General features: G+C 42.2%; 1 protein-coding gene across 1 annotated transcript in view; it reads left to right on the top strand.

Moving 5' to 3' along the window:
• Positions 1-3814: 3814 nt before the first annotated feature.
• elna (elastin a) overlaps positions 3815-22874 on the top strand; it is a 39604-nt gene continuing 20544 nt past the window's right edge. The window contains exons 1-5 of the mRNA XM_086260391.1: positions 3815-4092; positions 17736-17804; positions 19181-19228; positions 20280-20360; positions 20567-20593. Coding sequence (XP_086116517.1) covers positions 4017-4092; positions 17736-17804; positions 19181-19228; positions 20280-20360; positions 20567-20593 — 301 coding nt within the window. The 5' untranslated portion in view covers positions 3815-4016. The remainder of the gene's footprint in view (positions 4093-17735; positions 17805-19180; positions 19229-20279; positions 20361-20566; positions 20594-22874) is intronic.

The following is a 22874-nucleotide window of genomic DNA, read 5'->3' as shown; positions in this document are numbered from 1 at the left end:
AAAGTACCATCAGGGTGTACACCCCACCCCTGGCATCGTTGCCCACCTCTCAATTTTAAATACACGTAGACATTGAGGGCTAGCAGGAGGGACCATGCGCTTACCTGCTGCTCTCTGGCAGGTAGCTCCATGCCCTCCTGGGTTTTAAATGCACCTTAGAACACACATGCATCAACATTACAATGAGCGGGTGGAGGGAGGTTCGGAGTCTTCTCTCACCCCCGTTCTCTGCGACCTGCTGGAGCAGGGGGGCTAGGACTAGGAGGAGGAGTTGGCCGTCCGACTGCGGTCTGGAGTGTGGAGCCTTCCTGCTGCTGCGGAGTCGGGGCGGTCTGCCTCCCCCCACCGCAGGGAAAAGGGAAACACCACCTGGGTCTGGGTGCAGTTCCCCCCTCCAGGGGCGGGGGCACCTAGACCCGGTTTGTAGAGTACGCTTGGGGAGTGTGATCGTGTGTACAACGTCTCTTTATGTCTGTCTCCACGTTGGTTGAGTGTGGAGTAAGTGCATATGAGAGCATGAGGGTGGGAATGGATGTTTGTATCTGTGTGTGCCTGTATGTCTGTGTCTATATGTCAGGTTGGGTGTCAGGCGCCACCTCTCTGGGGACATCTCAGGCCCTCCAAGGTTTGGAGGCCTATCTCCCCCTACCACCACTTCCCCTGCCAGTGGCGGACCCCCTCAGACATCGGTGCGTTGGTGGTTCTTTGTGTCCGGGGATGGGCGTCCAGGTACACACCGGCTCACTCCTTGGCGGCCGCTTATCGGGGCCTAGAGCCTGGGGCTCGCTCGGGCCACTTCGGAGGCGGGGTGCCCCCGGCCTCTCGGCCTGGGGCTCGGTCACTCAGGCGCAGCTGGCTGCCGGCGGAGCTCACGGGCGCGTCACTGCAACTCCCCCTGGCTTCTGCTCCGCGGCTGCTGAGTGAGCCCTCATCTGGGACTCTCCTCAGCTCTTTCCGGGACAGTGGCGCGGCTGCCCCTCTGTTGGTCTTCCTTGGTCTCTTGTGTTCTGGGGGCCTCTGGATGTCTGGAGTTTTGATCTCCTCCACACCTGCTTCACGCCCTGGAGGACGGGGCTGTGGCCCCCCCACACCCTCTAGCAGATTATTACATGAAGGAACCTTTTAAAAAAACAAAAAACAAGCGCGTCCATGCTCACAGGTGTACACACGGGTGATCACACCCACAAACTACACCCTTTTTGGCTCCTACCTCAAAGCACACTGTGTTCTGTTGATCTTATGTGCTGCACAATAATGTTTAACATTTAGTATTTACTGTCATATTCCCATATATCATTGTGATGTTGTTTATTCTATTACTCTTGTTCTCTTCTGCTTGCTTGCTTTTTTCTTTCTCAGCAGGTGATCCAGGTGATTGATATATGCATTTTTTTTTCTCTGCCCGTTCTGTTGGTTTTTGTTTTTTGCCCTTCTCCCCCGTCCCTCTTCTCAGCTGTTTCTCTTTCCCTCTTTCTTTCTCCCCTTCTTTCCCCCAGTCAAGTCTGTCCCGTATTCAGTAAGTGAAAATAAAATAAACAATAAAAGGTGAATCAAATGGACCATTACGGCAAGGCTGGGATGGTCAGTTTGGTAAAGTAAATCCGTTGGGCATCTTTCTTTGCCTTTAGACAACAATTCTGATGGCAAAAGAGCCAAACGGGACAGGCCAAAAAAAAAAAAAAAAAAAAAAAAAAAAAAGAAGGTCCTGAGTTCAAGTCCACCATCTGCCCGGGGTCTTTCTGTGTGGAGCTTGCATGTTCTCTCCGTGTTTGCCTGGGTTCTCTCCAGGTACTTCGGCTTCCTGTCACTGTCCAAAGACATGCAGTTAGTGGGGTTAGGTTAATTGGTAACTCTAAATTGCCCGTAGGTGTGAATGTGAGTGGAAATGGTTGTCTGTCTCTATGTGTTAACCCTACGACAGACTGGCGACCTGTCCAGGGTGTACCCTGCCTCTCGCCCTAAGACAGCTGAGATAGGCTTTCACAGGTGGTTTTAAACTTCTTCTTAAATGTATTAACAGTGTAAATCAACCAATGTTAGTTCTACAACACCTTGGAGCCACAACCTCAAAAGCACCATTTCTCAGCCTGGACTGAGGACACTTTGGTCAGTAGACCTCAAAGTCTGGCAAGTTACATAAGGATTATAAAGCTCACTGACACAGAACATTGACTGTGAAGAGTACAGAGAGTCCATCTATCAATCCATTTTCTTCTACTTATCCAATTCAGGGTCACAGGGAGACTGGAGCCTGTCCCCACTGCCATAGGGCGAGAGGCAGGGTGCACCCTGGAGAGGCCATCAGTTGGTCATGGGGCTAAAACAGAGAATCAAATAACCACTCACATCTATGAGCAATTTAGAATCACCAGTTAACCTAACAACACTAACTGCATGTTTTTGAACTATGTGAGAAAGGTTAGTACACAGGGAGAACCCACACAAACATGGGGAAAACATGCAAACTCCTCACAGAAAAGCGCTGGTCACATGGTGGATTCAAACCCAGAACCTTTTTGCTGTGAGAGAACAGTGCTAACCACGGTGCCACCATGCTGAGTTCAGGAAGTGATCACCAAAATCTTGAACTAAGCCTTAAACTTTGTCACATGAGCTAATAAGAAGCCTTGTAGCAGCCTTCTGGACCTTTTGTAGAGTGTAGGGTGATCCTTTTCCTTTTTCACAAAAGATCAAGTTAGTGTTGGATTGGGTGACCCTGTATCCTCCCTTAGTTACACTGCAATAGGCCTAGGCTGCTGGTGGCTTCTCATGATGCACTGAACATTTCTTCTTCTCCTTTTTCTTTTTCTATGCGTTTACACACCACTTTGCAGTTAATCATTAGTTATTATTTATCTCGGGCTCTCTTCCAAAGTGTGTCTTTTCTCCTGTCTTCCCCCCATCCTCTCTAACCAACAGGTGGATCCCCTTTCCTGAGAGTTTCTTCCAGTTAAAAGGGAGTTTTTCCTTCCCACTCTCGCCATTTGCTTGCTCAAATGAAATGGCGAGAGTGGCGAGACAGTCATTGTATGTCTATATAGATCAAACCAAACTGAACTGAATTTGATCCAGGGATGGTTTGCTCAGGCAATAAAATGTTTAAAAATAGGATCGTAGAAGACAACCAACTTATTTAGGTTGAACAGCTGATCAAATGTAAACCGACCAAAGTTATCAGGGGCACAAATAAAAACTTCACTATTTAAGGAGCACAATTACATCAACCCGGAAGCCTGACATTGACTGAGGTCCTCATGAACTTTCTGAGACATCGATTAGCTCCTAAGAAACATCATCCTTGACTTCTTCACACGGTGTCATCTTTGAGTGACGATTCCTGCCTTTTGCATCGCGGGTTGCCGGGCACAGCATGTTTCAGTTTCCCCAGCTGTTTTTTGAACCAGGGACGTTTTTAATATGTGGCTCTTATATTTGGTGGAAAGATGCTGACTCTTGCTGTGTTTCTTTTCACCCTCTATCCTCAGGTTTTTGTGATTGCTTGGTTAAAAGAGTTGCAAGATCGTGGCACTGCAAGTGTTGAAAAGCAACAAGCTGAAAATTAAAGCCACAAAGCGCAGGTAATTATCTGGGTTTGTTGTTTGCTCTTCCTCAGTCTGTAACAAATAAGTATGCTCTGTATCCGTGCAAATGCTTGGCAGTCAATTCAATTCCTTCTGGATGGGGTCTTTCTTGCTCCCTCTCCCTCTCTGTATCTGCCTGTATGTCTCTCGCTCTCTCTCTCTCTCCCTCTCCTTGCTGGCAGGAGCGTCTGTGCTGCTGGCAGGAGTGACCAGAATAAAAACAGCAACACCAGACATAGACGAGGAAATAAAGCAAAGTGATCCACTGAACCAGAGTGTTTGCCCTCTCATAATTACGTTGAGCTTTTCCCTTTTTTCACCCTCCCCCTGCTTCTTTTTTTTTCATCACTCTTTGAGACTTCGGGGCTAGTGGTAATTAGCCAGAAGAGAATAAAACCAGCTGATCGGGAGAGGGGTGGTGCATTTTGGAGCGAGATGGCTAACAGAAACATTCTGTTGCTCTTCTGTGGACTCTTCCTCTTAGCACTGATTCAACCCTCTCTTCAAGGAGGTAAGTGCATAACCGCAGGTGAATGGAGTCATAATTATTGCTGCATCAATCAAAGGTTTAGAACAGGTGCAAAAAAGTTTTGTTCCTAAACTTAAAATCCTCAGTCATCAAAATGTCTGCTGATGCTTATTAGCCACAAGGCAGCAAGAAGTACATATAAAGGCTTTATATAATAACTAAAATTGATATTGTTTGCATCGGATGTTAAACTTTTGCAAAATAAAAATGTTAATTTAAAAAGAGCTCTGCATTATATTGCTTAGTATGCTTGGTTTGCTAATTTATTGATGACTGCTGCTCATTTGATTTTTATTAATTCCCACAATACAATCTATATAGAAAAGAGTTCTTATTTTATGTTTCATGTTCGCAAAAAGTGTGCACGTACATGCTGTCTATGACTTCACACTTCTGTCCCATGCATTTAAATATTAAGTTTTAAATGCCACATATTTATCTTAATGATTGCACTCCCCTATTGCATCATTATTATTGTGCAATCTAAAAGTAAACCATAACAAGACGCCCCTCAAGTCTCCGAACTCGCTTCACATGCATGTGTTTTAGTGCATTTCAAACACTTGAACTGGCTCCTGTGTGCACACCTATCCACATGCGTGCTTATGTTTATATGGCTGCAGATCCAATCCAAAAAATGTAAGAGGAGGCTCCAGCTGGCTCTTCTTTCTACTCAGGAAAAAACACATACTTCTGATTCACTCCTGATGAACTCCTGCGTTGGACAGAGTGAATGTGAGAGTGACTCTAAAAGCTTTCTGCAGCTCTTGTAGCATGTGTGTACAGAACCGAGGAGCTAGTTTCAAGTGCAGTTTGTCGTTGAGACTTATCAGTTTCAGACTGAAAGGGAGAGAGTTTGCCTCCCACTATCATTCAGCTAGTGAGTTTGCTTTCTCTCCTCTGCCTGCATTGCTTTGATTGCTTCTTAGTCTGGGATTTGGCTGAGATTCTGAGTTATTCAGTCCCCAACTGGAAAACATGTCAAGCATCTGGGACTGGGTATGCTGTAGTCCATTTGTTGTTGTATTTATTTGCTTAAAAGTTACAGCTGTTTATATTCCTTATCTCCCAGTGTCCAAGTGTACTTTTAGGTGCATTATGGCTATGCTGCTAGAGTCCTAAAATAAATATTTTGTCCATGTAAAGTCTCACTTTTTCTAGCTGTCTTCATCTGATTGTAGAATTTCTTTATCCGTTCTGCCTCATGGCACATCCATCATGTCTTTTCGGTGCCAGGCGCATTTCTATGGAGATTTTGAGATACTTTCATGAAAAATATATAGCAGGTAAAGGAGCCAGCAAATATCAATATTGGCTTAGCAGCGCAACTTTGATCTCAAGATGAGTGTTGAATCTATCCATTTCAAACATTTCTGTGGTGCTCAAACTAGTTCCATCTGTGTCTGTGCACTCTAACCTGAAAAAACCTTCTGGGCACAGTCCAAGGGTAAATTATCTGTGAGTAACACGAACCTCATTAACACCCAATCCACCCATTTAACGGTTCTGCCCAGAAAATGCCTCTTGTGCCTGACAAATTCACGCTTTGAATTATGGTGGACTGACAACCCTCTCTGAATAACTTCAGTCAACAAATGTAAATGAGAAATGGTACTGGAGGAAACATACAGTTACTATAGTTTGTTTGTTTGGATCTCCCTCATGTGATGAAAGAGGCGGACCAACTTGAAGCTTTTTAAACAATGCGTCCTATAGAACACTAGCTATGGTTTTAAGTATCTCAAGTACCTCAGTCCATATGTTGCATTCACACAGACCATAAAACAATTTAACTGGCCTGTGCCACGTTTTGAGCTTGGCTTCAAGGACAAACAAGGACAGAGTTAATGGCACAACTCTGATTGGCAGGACTTGGCTCTGAGCTCTGATAAAAAGGGGGGGGGGAAGTAGTTTTCTTCCTTCAAAGTGTCCAAAGAATTCAGGAGTTTGGGATTTTTTTTTTTCTTTAGTGCTGCTGGAAGCCAGTTCCACTCATTTGGCATTAGTCATGATCAGCCTCGAGGAATATAATACATTAATCGGTGCCAGTCGCCTGGCTCTAGGTGAACTTAAATGCATTGCAGAGTGGACTGCCATGCAAAAGCCAAAACACCAGTGTTGACATGCAGCAGTACCTGAGAGTTACTGGTGGGTACCTAAACTCGATGCACTACTTTATTGGTAGCATGTGCTGTGAACACTTCTTTGGCTTTAATCCCTCCTCTGGTGGGGCGGGTTGCCAACCACAGTATACTGGATTAATGTGACATATAGGTGCTCCCAGCGCTCAACAGCTCTACTCTGCAATTACTGAAGCAGTCTATTTGAAGTACCGTCTGAACAAGATGCAGATTTTTTGGTGGCGGGGGGGAGATTTTTCCAACAAGGTTCTTCTTCTGCTTCTCTCTAGCTGGAGCCACACAAGCATTTTAATTTGTTGACGTTGAGCGGTTTGGTGTAATTTCCAGCAAGGTGACTTCATTCAGTACACATTTGGATAGAAGCTGTTTAGTTACAAGCACTGATTGATTTGTTATTGTGAAAGAACTTTTATTCCATGTATACATGTCCCACTCTGGCGCATTTCCTGAGAAAGTGTTAGGGAATTGTACAATTCCATCCATGTTTTACATCAAAGAGGTTTTGCAAAGTCACTCTCTGCATCAAAGCACAAAGCAAGGAGCGATTACTAACATGTTGGCTTTCCTATCGCTCTTTCTTTTTTTTCTTTTATCATAACTACTGTTAAGAAGGTTACACAAATCGGAGCAGAGGTTAGGGATGGATGAGTTGTTTTAATACGCATTATGTAATTTGAAGAATAATGCACTGCTAATATCCAGGGAACAACCTCTTAGTTCTTGCACTTCTTTTTTTTCACTACCAGTCTTGACTTTATAAACCCAGCACACAGTTTAATGGAAACCAATTCTTTCTCTGACTCACTGCTTTGCAAACCCAATGTGTTACGATTTAAATGCCTACAGATTTTGGATAGTAGTCACTTCTCACCACTGTTACAAAAACATATCAATAATTTGTTTAGCTCTTACTCTTTGTGTGTAAATGTCAGTCTGAGCATCTTCCAGTCAGATGTTTGGTCTGCAATCGAGGAGTGCCAAGTGTTCAACAAAGAGGCACATTATCTCCGATGATTCATTCCAGCCACTATGCAAGCAGCCCTCACCAGGCTGCGAGCTGGTAGGTGCAATCTTACCGGGCCAGCAATCTGAAGTGGCTCCAGTCAGGAATTTTTTCATCTTCGGCCGCCACAGCTGATGTCCAACTTCTTCTTTTAGGTTTACAACAACCTTCTTTTAGGTTTACAACAAACACCACAGCAGCACTATTTTTTATTTAAAAAGACACAAAAGAGGATGAGCTGATGAGGAAAAAATGGAAATAAACTATAATTTTAATCAAATGCATCACATGAGGTTAATCAAAATCATCAAAGTCCTCTGCGGTGAAACAATGTATCCTGTGTTGTGATTGATTTTTTTTTTTTTTTTTTTTGGGGGGGGTAAATGTCAGCATGTCTATAAAAGCAGAAGTTTTTTCAGTTTGCTGGTCTGAAGCATTCAGGTGTGTGTGTTAACACAATGCCATCTTCCAGCATTGTGATCAGTTCCAGCAAGTTAACACCAAGGACAGCCTGTGCAATCCTCAGAGAGACTGCAACAAACCCAAGAGCAACATCTCAGACTGTACATGCCTCAGTTAGTACATTCAATGTTAAAGTTTCAGACCTGAACAGCTTAGGTTTACAGGTCTGCAAACCATAATGCATGGCGCCACGTTTGGTAAAACCCAAACACAGCTATCAGCACAAAAATCACAGTCCTGGTGGAAAGATGATGATTTTAGCTTGTGTTGCAACTACTGAGCCTGGGCACCTTGCAGTCACTGAGTCGACCATGAACTCCTCTGTACAACAAAATATTCTAGAGTCAAATGTCAGGCCGTCTGTCCGACAGCTAAAACCCATTATTTCACTAGCTGGACCCACGTCCTGATTTTAAGTTTGACAGCATTTTAGTATGTAAAGGTGAATGCTTGGACATGAATTGAGCTGCAATTTGGGGAAAGTCTCGAAGGGGACTGGCTGCTGCTCCTGGGCCTGGCAGATCCCCATGTACTAAATAGAAGTGAAGAAGTTAAAGAATTGAAAAGGTAAGGGAGGGTGGGGCACATAAACGAGAATGAACAGCTTGTAGAACTGGGAGAACCTATATAGATGAGAACTGGAAGGAGCATGTTTGGAGGCGTGGTCCCGCTCCTGAAATTCCGATACCTAATCTCCAATTGACCATGCAACAGGACAGTGATCCCAAGCACAAAAGAATGGAAACAAAAGTGTTGCAATGAGCCAAAGTCTATGCCTAAATATGACTGAAATGCTGCGGTGGGTCCTGTGAAAACCCTCCTTTTCATTACTTTATAGGGGATTTCTTTGCAAAGCACAACACATTTTGAGAAACAAAACTTTTTCATATCTTAAACTACATTTTATAATAATAATAATAATGGATTGGATTCCTATAGCGCTTTTCAAGGCACCCAAAGCGCTTTACAATGCCACTATTCATTCACTCTCACATTCACACACTGGTGGAGGCAGCTACAGTTGTAGCTACAGCTGCCCAGTTAGTTGGTACACTTCACAGTGGTGTTATGTTCAGGTGTCCCATCAGTTAACTTGGTTTTTACCAAGTCAAAAGAAATGCAGGGGACACATTTTGGAACATTGCAAACAGTGGATAATGATTTTAGTCATTTATGGTCCTTTTAACATTTCATTTGTAACTCTGTATCAACCAGTGGAACCAACAATCACATAAATCAGATTTTGGAGGGGAGTCACAACATGAACAACTTGTTCCATTAGCTTGTAGTGATTTCACATGGTTGATGGTTATCTCCAACCACGGCCCAGTTTCCTCCGTAATGCTCACGCTTGCAATCCTCACACAGGAGAGCCCACAGCAGCTGCTCCAAACCCATGTTTGGTTTCAAAGGCATGACTTTCCTAATCTTGTAATGATACCCTGTCAGCTTCCAGTAGAAAGCTACACTAGAGCCACCAGAAGGTGAACCCTGACAGGACTGAAATCTGGTCTTGTGAGTTGTTAAAATTCTGCTCACCACATGCTTATGTTTCGCTTCAATCACTGAAACAAGATGGGAAACCGTAGAAAGGGAAGTTGAAATCATTTGGGGGTGAGACTAACATAGATTTTATCTTTGAAAATTTTCATTTTCTGAACTGCTTCTCACATTTTTCCAACATGCTTTGGAAAATAGTGCAAAAATAGTGGAATGACTGACTGATTGGCCAGCTGTCATGTGTCTGATAACAGGAGATGTAAGAGTGCCAGGAACCGCAGTGTTTGCTTCACTGCAGTGCTCCTTGGGTTGCGCTACGAGAGCTTTCCATAAAGAGAGAACCAAACCTCCTCTTCTGGGACAGCGGTTTTGGATACATGATGTGAATACAGCAAACAGCTGCTAGTTTGCCAAAACATTTTGAAATTTTATCTAAAGCGATAGAAATACAGGCGCAGAATCGTGTAAATGTGATGTAAACACTGTCCAGATCTGCCAATACTTCACAAACTATGCACTGTGAACACAATGGTAATGGCTCTGTAAGCCTTTTACAAAGGGAATGCCTTCATTAACTGTTTACGAGGTCACGTGTGTGTGTGTGTGTGTGTGTGTGTGTGTGTGTGTGTGTGTGTGTGTGTGTACTCACACACGTAAGCGTGTTTTTCATGCACAAGTCAGGCAAATTGCTCAATCAACTCCAAAGACCAATTATTAAACAGCCACAGCACAGGGTCAGGGAAATGTCACATTACTCACCCAGCTTGTTGTAAATGAAGTAAGACTAAGATCTTTCAAAGAGCAATTGTAAAAACTGCCATTAACTTGGGTGGTACTATGGAAAAAACTGTCATTGGCTTTGGTTTGATTTAGTAACAAAACAAGATCTGACTTACAATTTCCTACCTTCACTACGAGCCAGTCATTATTTTTGGGCCCAGTAACCCATATCCTCATAAAAATCAAGTGTGTAAGCCAGTGTACATTTTCCACTTAGGCTATAATATGTGATAAATTCATGAATTACAATGGAAGGCTTTGCTGCCAGTTTTGATGCTCAGGCAATACATCAAATAAATTATCTTGCCAGCTGAACAGCTGATAAACATGTCACTTTTTAATTTCCAGGCTGACACTCAAAACATGACATTAGGCAAAGCTAAACATATCTGGATGTGGGCCTTTCCACTTGTTAGCTTGTGTCTAGTGAACTACGTCATTTTAATGAAACTCAAAACAAGGGAATTAGGCAAACCCAAAACACTACGTCCACATATGTGGACGCGTGTGAAAATGATTTCTATCTAAGCCTTCAGGCTTTTCACAAATTGTCCTCTTTGTTCTCCGTAAATGCAAATGCAAATTCCCTGGAAACGAAATAATCAACTCTCGTCAGAGTTTGAATGTCAAGTGTTGACAAGATTTTCACGCTTGAAGCAACCCTCATTGCTGATACACAAATTTAGAAAGTATTATTTTCCTTGCATAATGTAAAAATATAAATAATGTGAGGTTGAGCTCTTCCACACAGCTGCAACTTGGCTGTGATTTATATAAGACTGGAAGCAAACATTTAAAATAAGTGGTGCGCCTTGAGCTACCGATAAGAAACTGTCTTATAAAACAGTGGCTATTTTAAAAAGTAATAAAAATCAGAATCAGAATCAGAATACTTTATTGATCCCTGGGGGAAATTATTTTTTGTTACAGTGCTCCATTTTAAACCAACATTAAGACAAGACAGACAATACGCTAACTAAGAATAGTACAATATATACATATATATACATACATACATACATAAGTCACTTATAAATAAATATTTGGAAAAGAAACATGTGTAGCTGTAGCAGCAAACAGTGTGTTAAGTGGATGCGTTGTACAGGGAGATGGCCACAGGCAGGAATGATTTCCTGTGTCGTTCAGTGGTGCTTTTCGGTAATCTCAGTCTCTCACTGAACGTGCTCCTGTGACTGACCAGCATGTCATGGAGTGGGTGGGAGGTGTTATCCAACATTGTCTTTATCTTGGACAGCATCCGCCTCTCCGACACCACCTTGAGGGAGTCCAGCTCCATCCCCACAACATTGCTGGCCTTACGGATCAGTTTATTAAGTCTGTTGGCATCTGCGACCCTCAGCCTGCTCCCCCAGCATGCAACAGCATAGAGGATCGCACTGGCCACCACAGACTCATCTCAAAAATCTGACTAATGACACTTCTGACACCTTTGTAAGAAACGTGTCCCTCTCTTAGGGAGTCTAGGAAATGTTGCCAATCACTAAAATAACAGAATACATGACAGGGTGAGGAACACTACATGTTGTAATGGGATACATAAATGCACCAACACAGTCTAGAACTGTGTGTTAAGCTACTCACAGGGGTCCCTGTAGCTGAAGTGAATAATGTTGAGCATTTTGCTGCAGTACAATGATCTGCTGGGGAATCTTAGGTCCTTGCATTGACCTGGCCTCCAAACTTCCAAATCCCTTTCCAATTGAGCATCTGTGAGAAACATCAGAAAAAGCTGGACCCAGAAAGGCCCCACACCACAATCTATATCCCAGTGTCAGGGAGCGCAGGATAGCCCTATGGATCCCCTGTCTCCCCTGTCTATGATGCTGACTGGGAGTTGTTTTGGCAGCAAGAGGGACCACTCCACAATTTGATTATCCAAAAACTTTTTTTATTAGCTGTTTTTCCCTTAGCTAGGAGTGATGAGTTAGCTGTAGCCTATTCATGCTGTCATAGGTCCAGAGGCTAGGTAACCTCAGATCAGGTCCTTTATTTGACACAGGCCTAACACAAAGACACACGCTCACTCTGACATCAACACCTACAGTACGGCCAATGTAGAATCAGCAATTAACCTAGTGAGCATTTTGTTAGACTGGCAGAGCTGCAGAGAACTCCACTCATTCATACAAGCACTTTTTTTTTTACATCTACTTGTTTTTCTAAGCTCTGGTGGATGCATCGGCGAGCAACATGAGGTTCAGTATCTTCCACAGGGATACGTTGACATGCAAACTGGAGGTCACTGCAGCCATTGTTTTTTTTCTGTGGTGAATTTTTAGATCTTTGAAGCTTTTTCCCAGTTCTCTTGTCGCTCTTTTCCCTGTTCTGGCCCCAGTGTTAGCCGAACAGCAATCAGCAGAAGCATACTCCTCCAGCGATGCACAGAGAAGCTCTTGGAGGATTGCACAGGAGTGTATGTGGGTTTGGTGAAAAATCCTCTTTTCCCCATTAGGAAAGTGACAATCCCCACTAGGGTATAAATACCTGGGACTATCCACCATTTGGTTTTAGAACTGAAGAAGCCTCTTAGCTGAGAGGTATGGAAGCCCATTTCCGCCACTAAAAAAAAAAGTATCCATAACTAGGGATGGGTATTGATAAGATTTTCACGATTCCGATTCCATTTTTGATTCTGTTTAACGATTCGATTCTTTATTGATTCTTTTTAAAAAAGGAGAACACTAAGGTCGATTAGCTTAGAACTTTGTTTTATATCTTCTCTTTGAACAAGATAGAAATTTAGGAGTAACATGGCCTTACAAACCCAACAGTGAGATCTTAAGAGATCCAGCCTACGGCTCTTCAATGGGGTGTCACAGGGTCCCCAGGAAAAAAATTGTAAATGTAAAATAATAAAATAAACATTCTTCTGTAGCAATAACAAAGTATAACATAAATTGTTCTGTGGCAATTACACAAGAATATCCAGTAATGTCCCTGCCTACAATTAAACACATTCACTTACCGAAAATCGGGGGCATCTGCTGTGGCAAATGGGTGCAAGGCTTTTACCACAAACTTAGTCACTGCTCGGTGACATTTGTCTATCCTGGCCTGCAAGGAGACGCTACCGGTAGACTGCAGCGAGAGCTGCCAGCATCTGAGCCAGCCAGACTCTGTCTCTCTCATCATGGTCACCTAAATGCACAGTAATGGCAGGTTTTGTAATAAGGCAGATCGCGCTAACATAATATGCACTGTTAGTTGATTATTTACCTGCCGCATTAACGGGAGAGGACGTGCAAACGTTACCGCTGCTGCTGGGTTGAGATTCATGAGTCCGGAGCAGAATTAAAAACACGACATTTATTTAAGGTCATCGCGTGTTTTGTGAGCAAATGCTTTTGCATATTCGTAGTGTTTCCTCCCTTAAATGAAAATATCTACTTTGCAAGTATTGCAAGTTGCCCTGTTGTCATCTGTTCTCGTAAAGTATAACCAAACTTTTGAGCGTTTGAGCCGCCATGTTTCCTGCCAGGTAAATGACGCTCCGCAACGTGGTGACATTATTCGGGGCGACTGGAATCGATAAGGGAATCGTTTGCAAAAATGGCAAACAATTCCAAGGAATTGAAACAGTGGGAACCAGTTCTCAACAAGAACCGGGTTTCGATACCCATCCCGATCCATAACTCGAAATTTCAACTTATCAACTTGAAATTTTGAGAAAATTAACTTGAAATTTCGAGTAAGCTCTGCCCATCAGTAAGCTACGTGGAATGCGCACTCGAAGCCGGATCGAGAGTACGTTTGCTGATAGTAACACCATGTGATTCAGCTAATAACACAAGGAATTTGTCATTTGTGAAGCCACACTTTGTGCATTCATGACTGGCTGTAATACTTGTACCTTAGCTGTAGCATTTGTAGCTGAGGGCTTCAGCTTCCGGGTAACAAAGAAATTACGTAATTCATGTAGATTACTGAATTTCGATTTAATAACTCGAAATTTCGAATTATTAAATCAAAATTTTGAGAAAAGTAAGTCAACATTTCAAGGTACTTTTCCAAAATTTTGAGTTAGTAAGACAAACTTTCGAGTTAATAAGTCGAAATTTCGAGTTAAGTCTATTTCTCAAAATTTCGAGTTATGGATCCTTTTTTTTCTTTGTGGTGGAAACAGGCTTCCATAAAGATGTGAAACATCATCACGAAAATTAATTAACATCCAGTCACTTTCTTTCTAAACTCCATAGACTACTATGACTTGAATGACTAAGAACCTACACAGACAGACTAAACTATGCTTGAGGTCTATCTCACACAGTAGTCCCGCTTGCGCTTTTGTTAATCAGAGGCAGCCAATCAGAAGAATGTTTGCTTAAAGTGCTAAAAAAAAAAAAACCCAGCTTATTTCAGACAGTGGATAAGCTGTGTGCACCAAAACCTCAGGATAGGAATTATTGTGTAAATGATGAAAAAAATCCTCTCGTACAGTCCAAGAATCAAATGATGGAGGTGAAAATAAGGATAATAGGCTGTGTTTTATGTTATGACTGATCAGTCTGTGTAGATTTGGATGTGAGGTTTGGATGTTTGCAATTATCCTGAGGGTTACAGACAGTACAAAAGTGACTTCTTTTCCTTCTCTGTCTTTATTTTTTGCAAAGTTAACTACTGAAGTGTAGCTCAGAGTCGCCTAGTTTACTGGCTACACCACATCAAAAACTTTCTTGACATCTCTTGACAGGTTTCATTGCTTGTCTTCAGTCCCCCTGCCTCCAAAATGTGGCGTAAGGGTGATTCATATCTGGCAGGCCCTTAGACACCATGTTAGGTGAAAGTGGCGAATTATTATGTCTTTGCCTTTGTGGTGGGTGGAGTGATTGCTCTAAATGTTGCTCCTTTATGTTTCACTCAAAAGTGATGCAGCAATAGCTATTCCTGCTGGCAGGCTTAATTATTTAATGTGGTGAACCACACTGAGGCAAGCTCCATCTTCCATTATGAAGAGAAAACTAGAATTTTGTGCTTTAATCTTAACATCGTCTTCTGTGATTAGCATGCAAAATACCACAGGAAGTCTCAGGATCTCGTCCCCAGATAATGAACTTTGTACTTTGTTGATGACTAGCTTACTGACAAACCATTGACTAAGAGTCCCACAGCTGGACCACATTCAAGTCCAAAGTGAAACTGGTGACAAGTCAAAATTGCTGCCAGGGTTCCTGTGAGTGCATGTACATCATCACCCTCTTAATATGCACAGAGCACCCTACAGAAAAAAATACAGTCTGTGCACCCTATTTAGGTTGTAACAGTCACTAACATTTAACTGATACCAAGAAAGCTTATTTCTCCCTACACAGCAGCCAGTAATTTATTAATATTTTCTTTTCCCCTTCTTATTTATCCGAAGTTGTCACAACTTCTTCTGTTCCAGTGGAGATAACCTGTACCAAGAAGGTTTCTACACATAAAATTATATTTGTTATGATTACCTTTTAGCTTTTACTCTTAAAAAAAAAGGGGGAGAGGGGCTTTTGCGGGGCCACCAGTCTTCTTTTCTCAACACCATGCACGTCACAAACACCCAGAAAACTTGACTGTGCAGTCTAAATCCTGCTTGCTCTCCGAGTCAGTCTTGTCCTCCACACACATTCCAACACATTCCCATGACCTGGCTGAGTTCATGAGGAACATAAGCACATGATGATGGTGATGATTAAGAAAATCATGAAGAAATCTTCAAATTTATTGACGTAGGTCAGGGCACTTGGCAGAGGTCAGTTTGTGCCTTATTTGGATGCACGGTCTTGGTGAACCCGGTGCACTCTGTGGATGTGGTACAGTAGCACGACTGGATTCTAAGCAGGAGGAAAACTGGAGCAGACCCGCAGTCCGTCCTGCCTCACTTACAATGCCAGCACAGGAAATCCTCCTTTTGATTGCTAAATGAAGGCGCAAGATTGAGAACAATAACTGTGCGTCCACTGTGTAGTGCCTTGCACTTGAGCTCTATGCCATGGAGCCACGGGCATGGGCAAACTAATGGAGACTGACAAACATGTGCACTGCATTTCAAATTACTACAAAGCACTTTTTTGTTTCAGTCTGTAAGGCCAAACCTCAAGAAATGTGATCAGTCCAGCACTCTGATCCTTCCAGCGAGGATAAGTTAAGAGAGACCCTATCATTTGTCCTACACTGCAGACAACCACAGGGGTTATAAGACCTTTCTTGACGCATTACTTTTTGCCCAACACAACATTTTATCTCTTCATCATAAAAAATCGTGTTTATCCCTTAACTATCAGCACAGTTGCAAAGTATCCGAATGAGTGTGACACTATTGTCCATAGCTTCACTGCAAACCACTTACAGCTGCATCAGTACATTTAAATTAAAGATTTTCATACATAATTTGCTTGTAATTTAATAATCCAGCTGTGTGTTAAAAAATATCTTCTTCTTCCAGTCCAGGTGGTTCCTGCATCATCCTCTAGGACTGTGCACTTCACTAGTTCCCCCCACTGATTAGCACTGCTTTATTAGCCTCAGCTGCAAAACTGATAATAGTTGCACAAATCAAAAATATGTCACAGGTTGTTAGCGTTTTCTTCAATCTGGCGTACTCGATAAAATGCATGGGCTGGGTTTTTTGGTTTTGGTTTTGGTTTTGTTTTTTTGTGCCATGTGTGATGAACTTCGATTCATCCAGCTTGGACAGCAATACCTTGTAATGTTCCTCTTCTAATGGCCTCACCCAGTGGACGGAACCGAAAGCCCAGTTTTCAAAGTGTATTCTCTAATAAACACATGAACGCCTTTGACATGTGTTTTAAATTAAATTGCCTTCCAACACATATAAGAGCCATTAAACATAGTGGTCTTACAGCCACATTCTCTCATTTACATTGTGTTTTTGTGATATAAACCAGGTTTTCCCCTCAAAAAATATTACTTGTAATTTTGGCTTTAGCTCACCGGTCCCGTTGGATTTAGCTGTTAGTCCTCCCAGAACAACTGCAGTCATTTTTTTTAAGTCTCCATTTCTTTTTATTTCTCTTGTTGTTCCTTGCACACATGAGGCCACCATGTCTGGGATCCAGAACGACCATCTCAGGAGTTACTCACAGTTGCAGCCAAAAATCAGCCGAAAAATAAGGCTAGGGGATGCAGGTGGGGGTTGTGGGTATCCAGAGTGGTGCAGTAGGATTCAGAAAGAAAGTTTCCAACTGCAGTACCTCATCAGTATGAAAACGATTTGAATTTTCTCCTCATCAAAGTTATAGTTTCCCTTTCACTGTGGATTCGGCTGCAGCGGCTGTGTGCACGTTTCATTTAATTTCTGCAACCTGGGGCGGATGTGTATACCAAGGACGGATTCCATTTTTGCTTTATAATAATAATAATAATAATAATAATAATACATTTTATTTAAATAGCGCCTTTCAAAGCACCCAAGGACACTGTACAACAGATAAAAACTGGAAATATACACAATGATAAAAATAGAAGATAAAAGTTAAAACATACAGAAATTTAAGAATAGGCAATTTTAAACAGATGAGTTTTGAGGGTGGACTTAAAATGGGTCACAGATGATGGAAGTGTTTAAGAGTGTTTGTCCAATAAATGAGCTATTTGTTTAGAAATGCTATTAGAAGCAATGTGCTTTTTTAAAAAAAAAATGGCTGCATGCCCATATTTCTAGTTAGTGTCACATGTGTTTGTGATAGAAGATAACTTCTTGCTTTTTCTGATCTGTGCTCCAGGTGTGTATCTACCACCTGGTGCTGGGTTAGGACCAGGAGGCGGTGGAACAGGAACTGGATTCTTTCCAGGTAAAAGAGCATCCACCCAGTGTCTGCACAATTTAAAAACAAAAAAACATCCAGAACGCAGCCACTATAAACAAAGTCACTGTTTCTGTCAAAAGCATAAACTGGAAAGTCTGAAACTGAGTAAATATTTAACCCAAAAAGTCTTTCAAGGGTGAAAATGTGCATGTTTGTGACATGTAATCATCCTTTTCTCTTGTTGTATGTACTCAAAAATATACACTCATATGAAAAAGAAAGTTTTCACATGACTTCATGCAGTCCTGTCAAAGCACACTCTTACTGCCTCCAGAAGAATTAATAAGGTAAGGAGGAGCCAGGTGCTGCTAATCAAATGCGTATAATTAATCATGAGGAAGTGTGACCATTTCCAAAGGTTGCCTGAAGAAAGCGTCTTTTCTCTAAAATAAACATGACAGCATGGCTTAGGCTTGCAAAGCTGCATTTGAACAAACCACAAGATTTCAGGAACAATTTCCTTCGAGCCAAAGTAGAAATGCTTGGCCCTAACGCACAGCAGTGTCTGCTGAAAACCAAACACAGCATATCAAACACATCATACCACCGTGGTGCAGGGGGGATGATTTCGGTTTATTTTGTAGCCACAGGACTTGGGCACCTTGAAGTCACAGAGTCGACCCTGAACTCCTCTGTCTCAAAGTATTCTAGAGTCAGATGTGGGGCCATCTGTCAAACAGTTAAAGCTTAGCTCAAACTGGGTCATGCAACAGGACAGTGATCCCAAAAAATTTACAACAGAATGGTTGAAGCAGAAAAAAATTAAGGTGCTGCAATGACCCAGTCAAAATCCAGACCTCAACCTGACTGAAATGCTGTGGTGGAACCTTAATAGAGCCGCGCATAAACAAATGCCTGCAAACCTCAGTGAACTGAAGCAACCTTGTACAGGAGAGTGAGCCAAAATTCCTCTGCAACGATGTGAGGGGCTGATAAAGTCACACTGAAAATGATTACTTCAAGTTATTGCTGCTAAAGTTGGGTCTATAAGCTATCGAATCATGGGGCATACTCGATTTTTCACCAGACTGCAAAAACTTGACTGCATACAATCAATGTATAAGCACATGCATTCAGTGATTTATAACATATACCTTAATGTATGCATGTGCAGCATTGTCATTTCTGGAAAAGGAACACAGATTTTGAGCCTCACAAGCGGACTTATGTGACCGTGCTTCATCATGATATAAAAACTTATATGCAAGTATGTAGTAACCCTCAGAAGATGCCACAAGACACTCCTGGTGTCCTGAGAGAACTTATGACACAAGTCAGCTGGCATGATGATAAACTGTGATTTACCTTACTACATGTAGGCAAACCATAAATCAATAGTTGTATGACTGTTATTTTACTAGGGGCTGCTGGAGGGTTCCCTGCGGGCTATAAACCAGCTAAAGCTGCAGGTGAGTAGAAGAGATTTTTTGATTTATGACTTTTCCCCCCCAAAAAATAAAAATAACTTCTCAAGAATTGCATCTGGTTTATCATGAACCGGAGCATTCATGTCTCTGTCTGTGATGTGGACAAATTAAACAAAATTATATCATAAAAGTCTTCTTCAAATATGTATATTGGAAGAATTGTTTTTTAGCCTCATGGAGCTGTGCATGGATCAAGGCGATTTTATGATGAATTCAACTTGGTTTAACTCATTGTCTTCCAGCTACTGATTAATATTTATACATTTTTAATAAGCTTCAGCATCATCTAGGCCGCTCTTTGAAGAGAGTCTTTCATTCGGCTCAGCCTAAATCAGCGATATTTTCCATGTAAGTTTCTATAAATCGAGAAAGTAGTGTCATTGCAGGCACAGGTATTCAGTCTGATGATTATCATTTCACACATCAGCAGCAGATACTCACACACACAATTTTAGCAGCAGCTTTACACACCCTGTGTAGTGCCCTGGCAGGGCTTCAGCTCCCATTTGCTGAACAAGTTTGACCTTGTGCACCTTTTTCATTTTTTTTGCTATATTTTATGCTAATGCTATTTGAGGGCTATGCGCACGTTAAGTTTACAACATTAAGCATGCAACAGTGTAACATTAGTTCCATAAGAAACAGACTGCAGTCCTTGAGACAAATTTCCCTGTCAACGCTCGGATTTGGTTCGGCCGGATCAAGGGGAAACAACTGGTGAGACTTCCTTATCACGCCACCACAAGCTAAGATTAATTAAATCCAAGGGATATTGCTGAGGCAGTAAAACAATGTGTTTGAGGGCTGACCGCTTTTAATAAGCCTGTTTGCTGGAAGGCATTATGAGTTTTCTCTTATATGGTCATTAACAATGATTACCGTGATAATTAACAGCCATCTCCAAATGGTAACGATGAAGACAAAATGACGACATGACACGAGATCGTTACAGAAACAAACACAGCAGTGCGACCGTGATCAGCCTATCATTAATGTTGTCATCACTTTTGTCATCATCTGCTGTTTCTGTCAGGAGGTTATGCAGGAGGAGGTGGAGGCCGAGGCCTATTCGTGCCAGGGGCAGGTGGCCAGGTCATTGCAGGATTGCCAGCAGGTATGAAGCAACTGCGCTTAATTGATTTAGCTGTCGACCAGCAATGCACCTGCCTTTAGGAGCCGCTGTCATTACACATAATCAGGCAAAGCATTTCGGCATCTTAAGTCATAGCTGTCCGTTTGTGTTAAAACAGTTTAACAAATTATGTCACAATCAGATAATCACACAGTCCCCGCATATTATGTTTGCTTTGACTTCAACAGGACAAGGTGGAAAAGCCCCTAAACCAGGTAAGCTGGAACATTTTTTTAGTGTTATTGTGGTTTTTATTCTATCGTTTTACTGATATTAAAACAGACTCTGATTTTTACATGGAGCTAACACTAATCTACACTTTCACAAAATATTTTGAACCCACTATTTTTGCTCTGTTTCCACATGATGCAGTATTGCAATAACAAGGAGATTTTACACCATGTTGGACGGTCTTGAAAGGAAGGAACTCTAGTCACTCTATGGTCTGCATTACCTTTACCCACCCAGTCCTTAAAGAGACAGTCTATTGATCGGGTGTCAGCAGGTTGTCCTTATCAGCCCTGGGGTTTTTTGTGGTGGTGGGGTTGGCATCTCTCTGGGGAATCCTGACTGGGTGGGATCATACATACAGATTTCTCTACCTCTGCTGCATGAAAAGGATTAAGGAGTGATGATTGGCAGAGTGCAAACAGCTATCAACGCCTGCCAAGCAGTGGTGCCAGAGCACTGATTAATGTTATTGTAAAGCTGGACCCTCACAATATCTGGAAACCTCCGTGTTGAAATTTACCACAGCCCTTCTCTCCGATACTGTACAATAAATATTTTCCTTTGCTGTATTTTAGTCTGCACCGCATTGGTGCTCTAGTAAATTTAGCCATCATTTAATTTCCCCCAAGCACCGCTGATACAATCGCAGCCTACCTCTCTGTGTTTAGAAAGATAAGGGACCAAGCAATGGTTCTATAGTCCTGATAACACATGGAGCGGGGTCCCTCTGGAGTGCCACACCCTCACCCTCCAACCAGAGAAGCTGGAAAGCACTTTTGTGAAAATGACCTAATATCCAGCATTTGGTGGAAGTTGACTTTGGCCGGGCGCAGCAGAGCATTACTGGAGAAATATTGCGCTTTTGTGTGCATTTAAGACCCCTCTCTTCCTCACCGTGTACACGGCAGGAATTAAATTGGTGAGAAAAAGGGAAGTGAGAAATGTTTTAAAAAGCTCCTTTCGTGTTTGTTTTAGATCAGTGCTCCGCTCTGAATCCATACTAATCTTTGTTGTATGGAAAATACTCACAGTGCATTACTGGGGTTTAGCTAAGATGCTTTTTTTAAATGGAAAAGAAGACTTAAAGCCTCAGGGGAGCAGTAATATGTTCCGCTTCATGGCTGTTCACAAAGCTTTGAATGTTGGTTTCCATCAGAGCTGCTTTCCTTTCCATCAGAGGAATATTGCCTGAAGCCTTACAAGCATGAAGCCTCCATTAATACACAAATGTATATCTACAGTTCACCTGTAAGTAAGACTCACACAGCGGCAGGTAGAATCCATCCCATTGGTCAGTGTCTGCAGGCTTGTGCTGCAGAGAGAACATGCAACTATCACGTGAAAATTCACTGACATGTTTTTAGTTTTTCATTAATCTTCAATATTAAGAGCAGGATTGTCTTTCTAAGGACACACAAATGCAAACACTGGTCAGCTAATCTCAGATGCATGCTCACATAACAAGAGCTGCCATTCATTCTTCTGATGAAGTCAAGCAGTGACATTGCATTCCTCAGATATGCACCTTGCCTTTGCAGTAATGGAGAACAGCAGCTGGCTATGTGAGTAGCGTGACTGCAGTGAATTGCAGCGTAACTCATGCAAGACCTTGTAAATGTTACACTAATTGTGAAGTCTGTCAGCATCCAGCTCTGACAATACAATGAAAGGTGGAAGGAGGAACTTTCTCCTTATGAACAGCTGTTGGAGCCCTTTTCTTGTGCTGCCTCAAGCGAAGGTGGAATCAATACTCATAGCGTTATTGCTGAAACTTGGCTCTCGCCGACCAGCCTCTTGTCACTTTCAGGCAACGTGAACGCAGTTAACGAGAAACGTAGAGGTTACTGTTTTTGCTGTTGGTGTAATTTCTTTGTACGATTACAATGGTCTGTTTTAGCTTGAGAAAAGATGTGTCTGTGTGGGAGAGCTGCAATGTGTTTACACTCAGCCTACCAGTGGACTCTCCAAGATTAATAAACACTGAAGATCATAGACAACATGTTGTCTGTCTTCATTTTCTAACGCTGTCAGAAGCTGACAAAAGCGAGCCTCGGCCTTTGAGCAATGAAAACGTATATGAGCCATTGGGATCTGTAAGCAATTTAACAGACTATAGATCTCATACAGCAGATGGATGAAATACTGCTCGTGTATAGCTTGTCTGTCGAAAGCATCAGTGGCAGTCGGGCTTTTATTAGTTTCTAGGCTCATAATGTTATAAAATAGGTATGTGTGAGCAAATAGCAACGACTAAAGGAAAAAACT

The sequence above is a fragment of the Aulonocara sp. 'chitande type north' Nkhata Bay genome, linkage group LG14, assembly GCF_057382095.1.
Source record: "Aulonocara sp. 'chitande type north' Nkhata Bay isolate Kocher_YH1m ecotype deep benthic linkage group LG14, A_spYH_male_GT1.1, whole genome shotgun sequence".
NCBI lineage: Eukaryota > Metazoa > Chordata > Actinopteri > Cichliformes > Cichlidae > Aulonocara > Aulonocara sp. 'chitande type north' Nkhata Bay.
Note: the sequence above shows the minus strand (reverse complement) of the source record. Positions and strands in the feature narration are given on the sequence as shown.